At 53.8% G+C, this 15,807-nt stretch overlaps 7 protein-coding genes across 7 annotated transcripts; 3 read left to right on the top strand and 4 right to left on the bottom strand.

The window, feature by feature from the left end:
- Positions 1–963: 963 nt before the first annotated feature.
- On the bottom strand, positions 964–2,934 carry ATEG_00240 (DNA-directed DNA polymerase IV; the record flags this gene model as incomplete). The annotated part of the gene is made up of 3 exons (XM_001210326.1): positions 964–2,145; positions 2,194–2,562; positions 2,617–2,934. 3 exons carry the CDS (start codon positions 2,932–2,934, stop codon positions 964–966), a joined length of 1,869 nt encoding a protein of 622 aa, XP_001210326.1.
- A 642-nt stretch (positions 2,935–3,576) lies between these two features.
- ATEG_00241 (mitochondrial ATPase complex subunit ATP10) lies at positions 3,577–4,744 on the top strand (the record flags this gene model as incomplete). Its single annotated transcript, XM_001210327.1, has 2 exons — positions 3,577–3,992; positions 4,051–4,744. The coding sequence occupies 2 exons, from the start codon at positions 3,577–3,579 to the stop codon at positions 4,742–4,744; spliced, it is 1,110 nt and encodes a 369-aa protein (XP_001210327.1).
- A 289-nt stretch (positions 4,745–5,033) lies between these two features.
- ATEG_00242 (putative vesicle transport v-SNARE protein Gos1) lies at positions 5,034–5,850 on the bottom strand (the record flags this gene model as incomplete). The annotated part of the gene is made up of 3 exons (XM_001210328.1): positions 5,034–5,537; positions 5,595–5,708; positions 5,785–5,850. 3 exons carry the CDS (start codon positions 5,848–5,850, stop codon positions 5,034–5,036), a joined length of 684 nt encoding a protein of 227 aa, XP_001210328.1.
- Positions 5,851–6,246: 396 nt separating this feature from the next.
- On the top strand, positions 6,247–7,047 carry ATEG_00243 (60S ribosomal protein uL29; the record flags this gene model as incomplete). Its single annotated transcript, XM_001210329.1, has 4 exons — positions 6,247–6,249; positions 6,346–6,485; positions 6,706–6,931; positions 7,042–7,047. The coding sequence occupies 4 exons, from the start codon at positions 6,247–6,249 to the stop codon at positions 7,045–7,047; spliced, it is 375 nt and encodes a 124-aa protein (XP_001210329.1).
- Positions 7,048–7,580: 533 nt separating this feature from the next.
- Positions 7,581–10,771, bottom strand: ATEG_00244 (mediator of RNA polymerase II transcription subunit 16; the record flags this gene model as incomplete). The annotated part of the gene is made up of 10 exons (XM_001210330.1): positions 7,581–8,278; positions 8,334–8,472; positions 8,518–8,554; positions 8,694–8,784; positions 8,841–8,936; positions 9,002–9,121; positions 9,175–9,328; positions 9,445–10,143; positions 10,227–10,572; positions 10,629–10,771. The coding sequence occupies 10 exons, from the start codon at positions 10,769–10,771 to the stop codon at positions 7,581–7,583; spliced, it is 2,523 nt and encodes an 840-aa protein (XP_001210330.1).
- Positions 10,772–12,358: 1,587 nt separating this feature from the next.
- On the top strand, positions 12,359–13,960 carry ATEG_00245 (putative SIR2 family histone deacetylase (Hst4); the record flags this gene model as incomplete). The annotated part of the gene is made up of 3 exons (XM_001210331.1): positions 12,359–12,686; positions 12,769–13,683; positions 13,731–13,960. 3 exons carry the CDS (start codon positions 12,359–12,361, stop codon positions 13,958–13,960), a joined length of 1,473 nt encoding a protein of 490 aa, XP_001210331.1.
- Positions 13,961–14,579: 619 nt separating this feature from the next.
- cbfA (putative CBF/NF-Y family transcription factor) lies at positions 14,580–15,602 on the bottom strand (the record flags this gene model as incomplete). The annotated part of the gene is made up of 3 exons (XM_001210332.1): positions 14,580–15,135; positions 15,218–15,351; positions 15,447–15,602. 3 exons carry the CDS (start codon positions 15,600–15,602, stop codon positions 14,580–14,582), a joined length of 846 nt encoding a protein of 281 aa, XP_001210332.1.
- Between the last annotated feature and the right edge of the window lie 205 nt (positions 15,603–15,807).

A 15,807-nucleotide genomic window follows, 5' to 3' on the forward strand; every position in this document is an offset into this window, starting at 1 on the left:
AACAAGGGAGTCGAGAATTCTCACGCGGAGAACGGTAGGTTGGGATAATTGGACAGAGTTCTCTCAGTCTATCAATCAATGAAGCAGAGATGTTAGTTTGCAGGGCTGGAGACCTGGAGCGCAAGTTGGGGTGAGACGAGGGGTGGTGCGAAGAGGACGGCAAAATAATCGCGCCCACACAGTTGACGAGACGCCACCGGACAAGGAGAGGGGCGTTCTGGGGAGGGAAAACGCGAGGCGGAGAATAGTGATAGACGTACTCAGTAGGTTTGAGCTGTTTAGCAGTCGAAAAGAGACCGAACAAGCGCAAAATGGGGCAGAGGAGGTAGAGGCCGATGGGGGCGGAGTGGGATGAAGATGGGAAGATGCGAGAAATGAGGCGGCAAAACGACGACTTTTGCACGGGCGGTCTGCCGACCCGCAACCACCCTCCTATTGTGGCCCTTCACCGCACCCAAGGCGGTGATGAAATCGGTGACGATGACCGTGACAGCAACAGTGTACCTGTCCGTATGTACAAGAAATGCAGTATACAGACCAGTGAATTCGCAATTTCCACCGTTAACACAGATTTACAGCATACGGAAAACTCTGCATCCCAAGCGTCCTCTGCCTCCCTCTGGCATGCCAAGTTTCTGTGCAACCTTTGTTCCCATCCTCACATTCCACCTGGTGGTCTGTCCAGTGCTACGAGGTACCACCCACAGCACGATCAGGTGCTTTCGATACGTGCTATCACCGCTCTCGCTGCGTGGGTGACCGCCTTTTGTTGTCAAGGCCGACAGCAATCTCACGGTAACGATCCGAGAAGTCGGTCTGCAGGGTGGCATGAGAATATGCTTCAGCGCCACTAAAGTTAGCTATCGAACCGAAGAGATATGCATAGAAATGTTATTCGTCATTCGTCGTGCCAGGTCATGCGCTATCAAAAAGGCATAAACATAAAACATTATAGAATATCGTCTAGCATATACGCTGCTCCGGAGGTCGCCACGGAACCCCCAAAATCTCGAAGATCCGTCGCTCATCACGTCCCTCCAGCAATCGTCCAGCATTCATTTTCGTCTGTTGTGGCCCTCGTAGCACATCCGCATAGAGTCCTCGTTGGTTGAGTCGCATTCCCTTCTTCCTCGCCAAAAGTCTCATACTACGATTGAATATATCGTTCCCCGTAAAATATATCAGAGCCGCTCCAATCTCCGATCCGGGCACAAACAACAGGTCCAGTCGGCGCCAAACCCGACTGTCGGGGAGTTTGGATGCCCCATGCCACTTAGAGCCGTCGCCTCGAGACGTGACCGCGAGGCTCGCCTGGAGGAAACCCTGCTGGAATAAGTCGGGGATCACAGTGTCCATCATCATTGCGCGGATTTGCTCGATCGTAGCATCTGGCTGAGTAATGAGCACGTCGATATCGCCCGAATCAGCTGCCCCACGTCGATATGAGCCACTGATAATAACCTGCATCCCAGGGTTGACTTTTACGACCGCCCGTCGTACGATCTCGCCATGCATCTCGACCTCTTTTCTAGGGATTCGTTGGAGGAAATCATCGTAATGGTCTACTCCGATCCTTTGGGCTTGGGTCAGATGTGCTTTGGCTTTCAGATCCTCCAGTGACCGATATCCTTGAGCGAGCCACCTCGAAGCTTGCGAAAGGCCAGCTCCATAGACTCCCATGAATTTCTGGAGAATGCGATCCTCTGGCGTAGTGCTCGTGTTCTCCAGGCGGCGCAGTCGGTCTGTATACACAATCTCTTCAATCTTGTCCGCTAACCGCGTTCCGATGCCGGGAATAGCAAGAGCTTGCGTCCGAGTGGTGATTCTGTTTGACTGCTTGCGCAACGCACTGATCGTCTTTCGATACGCGAGCAACCGCCAGTGGTCATCAGTCCTTGTATAATAATCCAGCATTTGTTGAAGGACCTCGATGGTCCGGCCGTTTGGGTTATCACTGTTTGATCTAGCATCGTGGGCCCGCATACAGGCAAAGCCTTGTTGCCAGTTTTCTGTCGCACCGGCTTCCTTGTGCAAATGCTTTCTTCTCTTCCGCGCATCGGTCTCCGGATCAGAGGTTTCGAGGTCCCCTGCGTCAGACGCCTCCGCAAAAGAATCCTCGTCTTGACAGTCTAGCGACTCCAAAGGCTTTATACGATTAGTATGTAATCGCCGATAATACATTGGTGCGCATACCAGGTCCTTGACGGCTTTGGCTTCATCAATGATGTCATCCAAGATGTCTCGTTCACGAGAGGGAGAACCCTCGTGGGTGGACTGCACCTCTCGCTCCTTCACCAACTCTTCGCTCTGTGACTCAGGGATCACCTCCGCGTGATCAAAGCTCTGGGAACCTTGTGACGGTGTCGGAGGTGGAGGTGCCTTTTTAGGTGGTTTTAACGGCAACACATCGGCTGTAGCATGGCCGGTTGATGGCTCTGGGTTTTTCATTTCGGAAGACCCAGGCATTCCACGGACGCGGAATCGCACATGCGTGGTGCTCAATAGCGACCGGAACTTGATACACTCAGACGGATAGCTTTCGTCAACAAGAGCAATATTAGTCTGCGCAAATCAGCATGACTGAAAGACCGAACCAAGGAGTTGTGTTTGACTGACCGGGAAGACGTCCAACTTCAGGTGTTTCAGAACATCTTGGAATGTTAGCCCTTTATCAACGATGACATGCGTTACACCGTCTCCCCAAGTCTTTTCCCAAAGAGCGCCGTATTCTTCTGCTCGCTGGATGCGCAACCGCCGTAAAGGTGAAACGTCGTTGTTCGGAAAGAAAACTGGAAGTCGCCCATTAGGTACAAGGTGAATCGACGATGAAAGATAAACTAGGTAGCACTTACAAAAACCTAGACCCTTGAAGACCTGTAAGTGCTCAGGGACTGTTCTCGCCGGGTAAGCCCTCTTCCTTTTACCAGCGGCCATGGTCCTGGTGTTCTCCTTCGAAGACCCAGTGGTGTTGGATCTCTTGACTACAAAGGACTGCACGTTCTCAACAACACTACCGTCTAGGCGCCGACCCGGCGAAGAGGACCGTAGGACCGATGGTGTCGTTGAGCGGCGCACCAGTGCGGGAGACTTGGGAAATAGGGTCTCGTCATGATGAGACTCGGAACCTTCCTCGAGGCAGGGACCCTCCTCGTGCTTTGAGGAAGGCCTCGAGAGCGCTATGACTCGGCTGAACTCATCGTCTGTCGTGTCATCCGACAAGCAATCCAATAACTCAAGCTCCGTGAAAAACCGCTCCTTGTCAGATCTCGTATTCGCCATATCCTGGCGTCAAGTGGGATGGTGAAAGGACCTCACGTCGGGTAGATTGAGCCATGGATGGGGGAATGCCTCCGTCCCTGCCTTGCAGGTGACGACAAAATGTCGGCGGATTCGACTTTATCCCTTTCAATCCGATGGTAGACGGGGTAACACGTCCAAGAGGCAGCAACGCGTGGACCCAGGCACGAAACTGCCGCCAAGTCACGGGATCCATTAAACTTCCCGAATAGTTCTTGTCCTCCACTCCAAGAGTCCCCGACCCATACTCTCAGGCCGAGTGAGCGAGAGTCCGTCACAATGTGGAAACGCACGATGCTCCTTTCCTCGTTCACAGAAGCGTCCCTCCTCCAGGGCGGACGTTGTCTCAGCTGCCAATTCCGCGGCGCGACTCTCCGGACGAGACCATCTCTCCGGTACTACGCCAGCACCACCAGCAACGCAAGCAATGCGAAGTCGACGTCCAATGCACCAAAACCCGTCGCATCCAACAAAGTCCAATTCAACCAGAACCCTTCTCCGTCGTCCTCCAAACAACCGTCCTCCGCCCCAGAACCCGGCGATGAAGACTTCGTCCCCCCAAGTCTCGACCGACCCATCGGCACCGGGATTCCTCCCCAAGAAGGGCAAAACACAGGCGTCGACGAACGCACGCTCCGCCAGAGACGTGACGACTTCGTCAACTATGACCGGCATCTCGAGCGACGCAAGGAACTGTACGGGCCCCGACGAACCCTCCCCCAGCCGAGCTAACCCATCCAACCCCACCCACAGGACGAGACAAGTCGCCAAACCGTATTTCCGCGAATGGTCGAACATGCGCTACCACGAGGGCAAGACTTTCATATCCAACCCGCGACTATTCAAGCGCGACAAGGCGCTCTACTTCCCCAACATGTACGGCATCACGCTGGCGTCGCCGAAAGAACCGCAGAACACCACGTCCGTCCTGCGCGGCCGCATCTCCGTCGTGAACCTGTTCTCCAGCGTCTGGGCCGAGTCGCAGGTAGCCACCTTCACGGGGCCGAAGCAGAACCCGGGCCTGTACGAAGCATTCAAAAGCGCGGGGGCCGACCAGCTCGTCCAGAAGATCGACATCAACCTGGAGGAGAACGCCATGAAGGCCTGGATTGTGCGCATGTTCATGTGGCGCATGCGGGCGAAGCTGCCCGAGGCCCAGCACGAGCGCTATTTCCTCGTGCGCAAGGGCGTCACGGACGGGCTGAAGGAGGCCATCGGCATGATGAACAGCAAAGTTGGCTACGTCTATCTACTGGACGAGAATTGTCGCATTCGCTGGGCGGGCAGCGGTCCGGCCGAGGAGCACGAGCTGGAAGCCCTCAATAATGGCGTCCGCAAGCTGCTGCAGGAGCGGCGGATCAGCATTGAATCTGAGCTGCCAGCGCAGGAATGGACGAGTAGCCCGGACCAAGGGGGCGTCCAGAAACCGCGTGTTGTCATGTCGTGAGACCTTGAAGAGGAAAGTCATTGACTCACATGTATATACAATACATCCTGGGTGGGCTCTGGGACGGTGCTGTGTAACATGCAGATCACCCGAGCATCAACGCCAGAGTCCATTAGAATTAACCACTCCTGTATAATAGAGAACGAAAAGAAAACATGGCCAATGGAAACCCATAAGACGCCGTCCCAATACCGATATAGACAAGGGTGGGAGAAGAGCACAAGTCGACCGCTAATCAACCAGCAGGAGACAAGACATAACATAGCACAAGATCATCACACAGCAGCCCTCAGCGGAAAAGCAGCAGCATCAAGAAACAGAACCCGATAAACGCCCCCAGGATCAGCGCATCCCGTCTCCGTTTCGTCCCAATCTTCCCCATCAACGCATTCATCCCCGGCACCTGGCCGGCCGCCCCGACAATACGCCGGTGGATACTCGCCAGCGTCTCGCGCTGGAACCCGAAACTCTCGTTGATGGCATACGCCTGGCTCAGGACTCCGTCCATCATGTTATGGCTTTCGTCGATGCGACCCCGCTCCTCGAGCATGTAGTCCGCCTCGGCCGCGGCGGGATTCGAGGCGCGGTAAGCGTCGATATCCGACCGGACGTTCGAAAGGAGGTTGGCTCGATCGCGGGATTCGGCGATCGCGGAGCCGAGCCGTTGCAGCTCGCGGCGGTGGTCCTGGAGGACTTCGCGGTGGCGGGCGAGATTGTTCTGTTTTAGGGCGGAGGAGGTGAGGGTGGCTTCGGAGTCGAGGAGGCGCGCGAGCTGGGAGACGAGGGATTCACGCTGGCAGTGTCAGTACCGGTCTTTTGTTTCTTCTATTTTTGTTCTGCGATGAGATACCTTGTCGAGGAGTTCCTTTATTTGTGATTCAACCCGCAGTTCGTCCTCGGAGGGCGTCTGCGGCAGCTTCGTCATCGACGCATACTGGGAATAAGAGTGGAAGAGACTCTCTGTCTGTAGATGGATTTATTAGCCAAACGCCATTCCCTTCATATGAGAAAGTGTCGATCTGAATGGCACGGAGGCGTACCTGGGTCTCCAAAGAACGAGCTTGTTGTCGGAGTTGAGCCCACCCGGTACCGGTTGAGGTGGCCATGGTCGATACTCAACAAAGTGGAATGCAGTCGAAGTCGATAAATGACTCCACAAATAAGACAAGTCAGTGAGATACACTCTCTGCGCGGTGATAAGACAGGAGAAGAGTACAAAATGAGCCGAAATCGTTATCAGCGGAAACATGCCATCCACGGCTCCATCGCCAAGTCCGGTAATGGCGTAGTTAGGAGGAGGCGACGTAATACTTTTTATGCCTCAGGCATATTTCATCCATCCTCAGCCTCAGTATCAGCCACACATCACGTGCCCGCTTAAGCCGCCGCACCACGCACGCCGAAAAAAAAACCCTAGTCCCACAACGAACATCCCAAATTGACCCGGTCCATCTTCAATCCTCACCTCGACAACCGTACGATTCGACACGAAGCCGCCCACCATGGTATGTGAATCGCTGTTATTCTCGCCTCTACGTCTCGAATTTTTGAAATTTTTTTTCCCTATCCATATGATCTGATACTGACGGGTTTTGTGATAGTCGTCCAAGGTCAAGGCTGGTCAGCTCTGGGGAAAGAGCAAGGATGATCTCACCAAGCAGCTGGAGGAACTGAAGCTCGAGCTCAACCAGCTCCGTGTCCAGAAGATCGCGGGCGGTGCCTCCTCGAAGACCCTGAGAATGTGCGTTTTGAACCCTTGAACCCAGAATCCATACCAGATGCATCTGCGCCCGGGAACGACAAGACGACACGGATGGAGGGACCCAGCCAGCCATTGCGAAGGGAAAGTCTTTTCACCACAAGAGGGGGAATCCAGAAAGATCAAGGCAGAAACCGGCGCATGAATTTTACACGGACGATCCGAACCAGACCAAACCAGTACTGATAGTTGATTTTTCCAGCCACGACGTTCGCAAGTCGATCGCTCGCGTTCTCACCGTCATCAACGCCAACCAGCGCTCCCAGCTCCGCCTCTTCTACAAGAACAAGAAGTACCTTCCTCTTGACCTCCGCCCCAAGCTCACTCGTGCCCTCCGCCGCCGCCTTACCAAGCACGAGGCCACCCTCAAGACCGAGAGAAAGCGCAAGCAGCAGATCCACTTCCCCCAGCGGAAGTACGCTGTTAAGGTACGAAGAATCATCACTTGGGGTTCCTGTCGCAACGCCATGGGTGTTGGTGTCGGTCGAGGGAACTCACAATGTCCACATGTCTAGCGGTAACTAACGCTGATTTACAGGCTTAAATGGAAGTCGGGTTGTGTCCGGATCTGTATGGAGTTATGGGAACGTCAGTTGACGGGTTGACCACCTTGTGTGGGGGTCGGTTTCACCAAAACGTTTCTTAAAAGGCATTGATTATGTATCTTAGAAAGAAGATGCAGGTCGATACAAATGATGCTTTATTTGACATGACCTAATATTGGTTCTTTTGTACGGACATGATGTCTGCGAGGCAGATATGGTAATTCATGCGGTGCATGACCTTGCGACTGTTGGTGGTGCACTACGCGACACATTGATGTCGCCTTTGTCGTAGTCTATTATATGCCACTATTACACTACAGTTTCTGCATATTACTCGTTCCATCCTATCGCATTCATCATTGATGTTCTGATACGCAAATTGACCTTGTCAACAGGGCAATATCAACCTCATTGTCCGCCCCTCCCCCTTAATCCTCTAGGACTCTATAACTTGGATAAATTCAATCTCTTCATTCCACTCATATCTAGGGTATTTCCAACAATCGACCACCAGGGCCAGCCTAGAACTCACCTACCGGTTGGTTTCCGACTCCACCATCCACGCCGCACCACAGAGACAATACCGCAGGAGACCGGTCTTGTACATCATCCGGAACGAAACATGGGTACGGGAAGGATATGGGCCACACAGCATCCCGCAGCAGCGCACACACCGCCGTCGCATCTGTCCATGGCCATTGTGCTTTCCCTCCTGCCGTTCATCGCGACCAACAGGCCGCAGCGGAAGTTTCTTCACGATATCCACGTCACGCGTCCGCCGGTACATCTCCGCGCGGGGATCTGTGCCGAGGCCCAGCCAGCTGTAGTCGCTCAGGTAAATGGCCATGCAATCGATTTCGGGCCTGAGGGCAGGAATCGAGTGTTGGAAGAGAACAGTCACCGCATGAATAAGAGACTGCGGAATCCGCGCGTTGAGCAGCAGCTCCTTCTCGGCACCGGAACGGTCAGGATTTTGAATGCCCACCAGCATGTATGACTTTTTCGCTGCGGCTTCTGCCTCGGAAAGGAACTTGTCGTACACGTCGAGTCGGACTGGTAAGGAGTCTATGATCTGGCAGATCTCTGCGTAATAGACGCGCGAGTCGCCGATCAGAGGTAAAGTCGAGTAGCTAGCATATATTCCGCGCAGGGCTCGACCGATAAAGCGCAAGAGGGACCGGGGCAGGCCGGATAGAATGACCATCAGGGGAAGTGACCTGATCGTTTTTACTGTTCAAGCGTGTGAGAAATTGTTTTTTTGCAAGGGAAATAAGACGAAACGCACGCTTCTGAGAAACTGTCTCCGCGTCAGACGGTATGCTCTCGAATTCGTTGGCAAGTTCGAGAAACTCGTTCAGGGTGTATTGCAGAAAGTCCAATAACCACTTCGTGTTGCCCAGCACCATACGTATGGCCTCTGGATGCTACTATCAGTAATAATCGGGGATCATCAAAGTCATAGAACATACCAGGGTCAGGCGGTTCTCCTTGCGCTCCTTTAGTGCACTGGAGGAATAATCCATATATCATCGCGACATGGCGGATCTGGATGATTGTCCACGGGATGTTTGACGCAAAACTGCGGGCCTTGTATTTATTCGTGTAGCCCATGGCTGCGTGGATGCTCAGGCACCGCAGAATATACTGGTTGCTTAACAGTTTGTCACCCTCCAGTGTGAACTCGCAGTTCACCGGCAATGCGCGATAAGCTCCGTGAATAAACATGGATTGGGCGTCTGTGGGATCGCATTAGGCTGGGGTCTGTATTGTGGACATAGTTCTGATGACTGACCCGCTGATAGTTGTTGGCGCAGTATGACCAAAATATCGTCGGAGTTCATGTCACTCCCAACAGCGCGGCAGAACGCCATCGTCAGTGAGGCGATAGCTGCGGAGAATTTGTCTTCTAAAGCGTCAGCCAACGTACACGGCCACTCGGATAACCGAACATACTTTGATCAAAAAGGCCACTTTCTGCACCATAGGCATGCTCCATGCATCTCAGCTGCACCTGCCCTTCGCTGTCAAGCATGACGGCGTTACATCCACTAGGGGAGAAGCTAATGCTAAGACCTATCCAGCAAAAGTTAGTCCTAATCTGACGAGACCTCCACGGGCAAGCCGACCTGTAGCATAAGCAGGATAGTGGAACCCAGCCTGTGCAAGACAAGTAACGGTCTCTGCGTCGCCGAAACCATGGCAGACCGTCATAGTATTTGCGTCGTAGAAGGAAATCGAGCTGTCGTCGTAGACGACTGCAACTACATTGCCATATTCCGTCTGCTCTAACGAAGTAACATATTTGTCACAATAAATATCGTCCTGCCGACGGAGTTGGGCTCTTGGCTGGTAACATTGTCAGTGGGTTCGCTACCACACGGCCAAAGGTCGCATACTTTGATTTGGACATTGCTTTTCTTTGAAACAACTTCATCAAACTTGGGATGAAGCACCTGTGGTGTCGACTCTAACTGCCATCGCACAATGATACTTGGCGGCCCTTGCTGCTGAGGGTGGTCGGGGGAAACGCGAGGAGATATTGAGAAGACAGCGACAACCCAGGGATTCGTTGCCGTCTCCTGAGTTGCGAGAATAGCATCCAAATGGGTGAGGCGATAAAGGGGGTTCGGCGGTGGCGTCAGGTGTTCCGAGTTCTGGGCTGGGGCACGACTCATAGGGATGTCATATGGGACCTCGACCTTGGAATGCATAAACCTGAAGCTGGGGACGGGGAACTGATTGGACCCTTGTTTCATTTGAGATTGATCCCACTGAGGTGGGGTCCAGTTGATTTGAAGTCGATAGAAGCAGATCTTCTGGCATGCAGAATGCGTGACGACCAGAATACCGCCAGGGGTAGCCACGAGAGCGGCATGGGTTAATAGCCGGTCTGAGTAGCTTGTGTTCTTCAACTCGGCAGAAATCTCTGTCCATCGAAGGTCGGGGTTTTGGTAGAGAAAGCGAATGACTCCCGATCTGGTGATACAGATCAAACCAGCTTTGCCAGCGGGATGAAAAGGACCGATGGGGCGTCGTCGAAATGATGAATAGTTCCACCGGCCTTGACGCTTGTTTGCTTGACTGAAGGCTTGTACCTGGAACTGAGTTAGCATTTGAAGATCTCATAACCGTTGGTGAGGTCCGCAAGAGAAACCAGCAGGGGTTCTAGAAACCTTACCGAGCGATGGACATTCAACCACATCATACCAACAATCTGCGCCCCATCATCATCAGGATCGAAGGCTCCTTGCCGCTGGCCACTCAGAGTGTTAAGGGCAAAGGAGATGTTGTAGATGGACACCCGACCCGACGAGTCCACGACGGCCAATTCGGAACCAAGCTCGTTCCAGCAGAGGTGGACGAGAGGATGGCCACCATGGACTTCTGTGACGGGCAGCAGCTGAGTGTCATCACTGAGAACCCATTTCCCATCCGTGGGGCGACACTCTAAGTGACGAAGATTGACTCGCGATGCATCTTGAGTGACGTATGCAATGCAGCCTTGCTTTGACCAAGCAATCTTTCTGGGCCGAGTTAGTTTGGTTTGTTGCGGCAAGGGTCGATGATTTCCTAGACATACTGGCAGCATCCCAATAATCGCATCTCATCTAGGCGCTGTGGAAGGCCTCTTTTGGAGGGGGTCGGGGTCAAGTCCAACTCGAGGGAGGTGGATTCACCAAATAGATCGTCCACATTGATGCCGTCCTCCATGATCATGGGCATGTTAGGGTATCGAAGCAGTAATGGACAGGCTTAATAAGACAGAAGAGTATGTCAACGAGATAATATGATCGAGACACTGTAGCTTTGAAGTGGAGGAATGATAAGCATTGGGAATGCTAAGTGGGCTTGGAAAGGTCACAGATGGAGCCCGCAAAAGCGCTGATATGGGCGCACGGAAGCAGAACACATGGAATGGGAACCCCACGGAGCAGAATAGGAGCCTGTCAGGTTCAATTGCAAGACATGGATGAGTCCATGGTGTCTCTTCTGGGGTCTCTGCGTTCTAACCACGCATACCGCCTCGCAATCGCATCGACATCTGGATGGAAACAATGGAACAATGATAGTTGCGTTGAGTTGATCCGGTGGAGCAAACGGCCTGCTGAGTCAGCGGATTGTGTCACCTGACTACCGTATCCGGGCCAACCAGATCTGGCCAATCACGGGCCATCTCCGGTGCCCTAAACACTCGGAAGAAATCAACGATACTACAGAGTACAGAGCACATTGGGCTTGGATAGGACATCGACGAGGATGGAGGAAGCATGGAAATAGAAGTTTGGGTGCTAGTCTGGCCAGTCTTACGGAGGGTGATAGCTGAGTTCAGAGCGGTTGAGGTCAACTCCGGATCCAGGGCGCCTGAGAAGGGGCCATTTACAGTACATAGACTGCTCTCAAAGAAAAGAGAACAGAATTTCGAAACCAACTCTGGGGTTTAGAATGTATCTACTTGTGACAAATAGGAAGAGGATATCATAAGCAGGAGCTGTATATCAACACATAACCACCTATACAGGTACGTATGGATGTATGTACCTGGTAGTAACTTGGTAGGGCTTGATGCAGGCGGATGGAGTGCAGGCCATTCTCCCGCAGAGAGAGCCAATCAGTGCGGCGGGAAGAAGAACTGGAATCATCATGGATGTTCATAATAATAATAAAAATGTTGTGTTCGACCTTGCAAGTAAATGCCTCAGCGCCTTCATCATACCAACATATCTCCTCCTTGTCAGCTGTATATATACCAACATCTACATTCTACTCTATAAACAACATTCCTCCCGCATACCTGCCGTTGCTTCTTCTTCCCGGTCGGACAGCTCTTCTCTTCTTCTCCTGTCCTCTGCTACTACCTAGTACTCTCCCGTGGGTCAAAATAAACACAACAAGCGAGGAACCAGACATTCCTCTCTCTCTCTCTCCCTCTGCATCGTTGTCGTCTCTCCGCCTTGACCTCATCGACTTTTCTCGTCCCCCGTTTCCCGTCCTTCTTCCACCCACTCCCTCACCACCCCCTCCTCCGTCGCTCTTTGAACTCTCCCTGCACGACGGACGAAGAAAAGGGGGACAACCGAAAGAATTCGCACTCAATTTCTTTCGCTGGTTCCGTGTCAATTGACGCAACCGACTCATCGTCGTCATCTATGGTCCTCCTAAATACTCTTTGTCATTGACGTGGAAAAAGGCTCTGCTCGCTCCGTCTTCTCCCTGTCGCCCTCTCTTCTCCTCTTTTCCTCCTCTCTACCTCTTCCCCCAAACCACTTCTTCTCCCTTCTCTCCTCCCACTCCACCGCACTCTCCCGCAACATGGGAGATCTTATTTCCCCGGTCGGCTCTCCGTTGAGTTCGGCGTGTTCCCTGTCCCCACCTCCCAGTCCGATGGTCTATCTGTCGCCGCCTCCGTCACAGGACTCTGAGCCTTCTGCCGCCTCCAACGACTTGCCGCCCGCCAGGAAGAAACGTCGCGTCACCGCCCCTCCGAAAGAACGCCGAACGCAGCTTTTGGATCTATCTGCCACGTCCGGCCTCTCCCACGCCCAACAGCAATCTCAGATCGACCTGTTAACAAAAACCATTCGCCGTCATCGCAAGATCGTGGTCATCGCTGGAGCTGGCATCTCCACCTCTGCGGGCAGTATGCATCATCCTCCTCCCTCTCAGCCAACCCGATGGCCCCGATGGCCGAACCCGCTAACCTTGCTGATTGTGCTACCCAGTTCCCGACTTCCGCTCCACTGATGGGCTATTTAAGTCCCTGCAGAAGAAGCATAACCTCAAGGCTTCCGGCAAACTTCTCTTCGATGCCGCCGTTTACCAGGATGAGAACTTGACGGCCTCGTTCCAGGATATGGTCCGGTCGCTCTCCGAGGAGGCGGCCAAGACGTCCCCCACGGCTTTTCACCACATGCTGGCCCGTCTGGGCCAGGAAGGTCGCCTCACGCGACTCTACACTCAAAATATCGATGGAATCGAAACCTCGATGCCGCCCCTGGCTACGCAAATCCCGCTGAATGTGAAGGCCCCCTGGCCGCGCACCATTCAACTCCACGGCAGTCTCGACAAGGTGGTCTGTCAGAAGTGTCGCCATCTGACGGATTTCGACTCGGCCATGTTCGATCGTCCCGATGCCCCCGAGTGCCCGGAGTGCTCCAGGAATAACCAGTTTCGCATCGAAACCGGCCAGCGCAGCCACGGCGTGGGGAAGATGCGCCCGCGCATCGTCCTCTACAACGAGCACAACCCTGACGAGGAGGCCATTACGTCGGTCATGAACGCCGACATCCGCTCCCGTCCCGATGCGCTCATTGTGGTCGGCACCAGCCTGAAGATTCCTGGTGTTCGTCGCCTCGTCAAGAGTCTGTGCCATGTGATTCGGAGTCGTCGCAACGGCGTCACTATGTGGATCAATAATGAGCCCCCGGTCGGCCGCGATTTCGAGGATTGCTGGGATCTGATGGTCAAGGGGAACTGCGAAGAGGTTGCTCGACTCGCCAATCTGAAGCGATGGGATGATCAGTCCGATTCGGTGTTCGACGAATGTAGCCTCTCCGAGGTGGAGCGGGTCAAGAGCGAGCAGGATGTATCCATCGTGGTCCAGACGCAAACGCCGAAGAAGAAACAGAAGACCCAAAGTATTCCCCTCACGCCATCGTCCAGCAACGACGAGGAAGCGTCGCAGCTGCCGCGCAAGATTCCCAACCCTGCCAGCCGTGGACGGAATCTCAACGAGGTGCTTCAGGCGACCAAAGCGACCGGACCGAAGAAGAAGGGCCCACAGAAGGCTGCACCGCGCAAAACCAACAAGAAGGGACAGGCGACCAAGAATGCGACCATCAATTCGAAGTTCAAGGCTGCCAAGCCCCAGAGCGTTGCGACCGACAGCAAGGCACTCAAGCCGGAAAAGGATGAACACAAGCCAATGCACCCTCTACCTTATGGTGCCGCCCGCAATAATGGACCGATGTTTCCCAACCTATGCCAGAGAGCAGGCACGCCAACCAAGAACACGTGGTGCAAGCCTGAGACGATATCTCCCAAGTCGGTTCCAAATGGCATGGGTAGTCTGTTGGATCCGTGAATACCACGAGCGCTGTCGTCCGGAGTCTATCTATGTACTATTTTATTTTCTGCCACCATCTTTTCTTTTCATCTTTATTCTGTCCTTCTTTCGGACAAGCCTGCCCGTTGAGGCTTGTCTTGTGAATGATCTTGATACCAGGATAGACCATATCTATTACCGGCGTTTGGATGGTTAGGAGCAATGCAACGATACATGCACGGATTTCCTATCACCTCTTCAGGGGATCTCATGGTCAACGTTTGGGTTGCATTATGTGGTCAGACGGCGTTACGATGGACATGCGTGTGCAATTGCGCTCACAGGATTTAATCACTTAGTGGATAGGCGCATCAGTTATGCGGGTCCTGTACATGATAAGTTTGAGCTGATTTGAAGCAATAATACGCCCACCCGAAGTCGTGCAATTCATGTAGCATATATAGACTAAACGAGGTAAGGTAGCAAAGCCTATCCCAACCCCAGATCCCCTCGCAGTTGCGACCCAGGCCCCGATTCCTCCTCGTCACTCTCCGTCTCATCACCCGCAGCATCTGGGTCCATCATGCGCCTCGCCCGGGCATCCCGATCCAGATCCTCCACGCGATCAATATCGTCCTCCTCGTGCTCCTCCGCCTCGTCCTCGTCTTCCTCCTCGCCATCCTCCTCCTCGACCTCGGTTTCATTCTCATCCACAGCCTCCGGCTCCTCCTGCGTCTCATCCCCGTCCTCAACATCATCCTCCCGCCCAGCAACCCCATCTCCATCCTCCGCACGCTTGACCCTCTTCGCGCCCCGCGCGGTATCCTTCACCGTCTCTTCGGCGTCTTTCGCCCCGTTTTCCGTAGCTCCAGCACCCTCACCCGCACCGTCCGGCTTCTTAGCCCGCCGCTTGCCGGCTTTGATCTCGGTGTACGCATCCAGCTCTTTCTCCAGGCGCGGACGGAACGCATCAAACTCCAGCTCGGAGATCGCGCTGAAGACATCCGACGGCGCGACGGTCCGTTTCAGCGTCGCCTCGTTGGCACTGATCCGTCAGCACACCATACACGCACACGACCCAACCCTTAGCGGGAGAGGGCCAAGGGGGGAAACAGTGTAAACCATACTGTGAAGATAAATAGGACAGAAACACCGTCGCCGCTTTCTGGATCGCGAGCACGGCGTCCTTCTGGATGGAGGTGTTGGGCGGGAGAACCGATTTGGCGAGGCGCAGGGTCAGCGAGCGCGGGAGGAGGTAGTCCTATGAGGATGGTTAGGAAAGCGTAGACCGTGCGAGACAGGACGTTTATCTCTGCGTTGAGTGTTAAGAATAGGTAGCACGGGAGGGATACGTACCTCGATGCTGACGCCCCCCTCGGCCCGCGCCTTGAGCTGCTGCTCTGTCGCCTGCACGACCTGCGCGTGCGACTGAGCCGGCACCTGCACTTGCACCTGTGGCGAGACAGCTTCGTCCGCGTCCCCCGGTGTACTGGAGGTGGATTTTCGCGGCATCGCGGTGGAGTGTGTGGGTGTGTTCGGACTTGCGTCTGTCTGTTTGTGGCCTAAGGATGAATTATCGGGGTTGACGGAATAATGGACGGAACAATAGCAGTGATTCGGTCGTGGTGAGCTCGTAAATCGTTATATAAATGCAGTGGTAGAATGCGACGTGGTGTCGGGGTCGAGGTTGGCAGAAAAGATGGAGGTGAGGTGGGAA

Source organism: Aspergillus terreus, genomic scaffold (genome assembly GCF_000149615.1).
Source record: "Aspergillus terreus NIH2624 scaffold_1 genomic scaffold, whole genome shotgun sequence".
NCBI classification, from domain to species: Eukaryota; Fungi; Ascomycota; class Eurotiomycetes; order Eurotiales; family Aspergillaceae; genus Aspergillus; species Aspergillus terreus.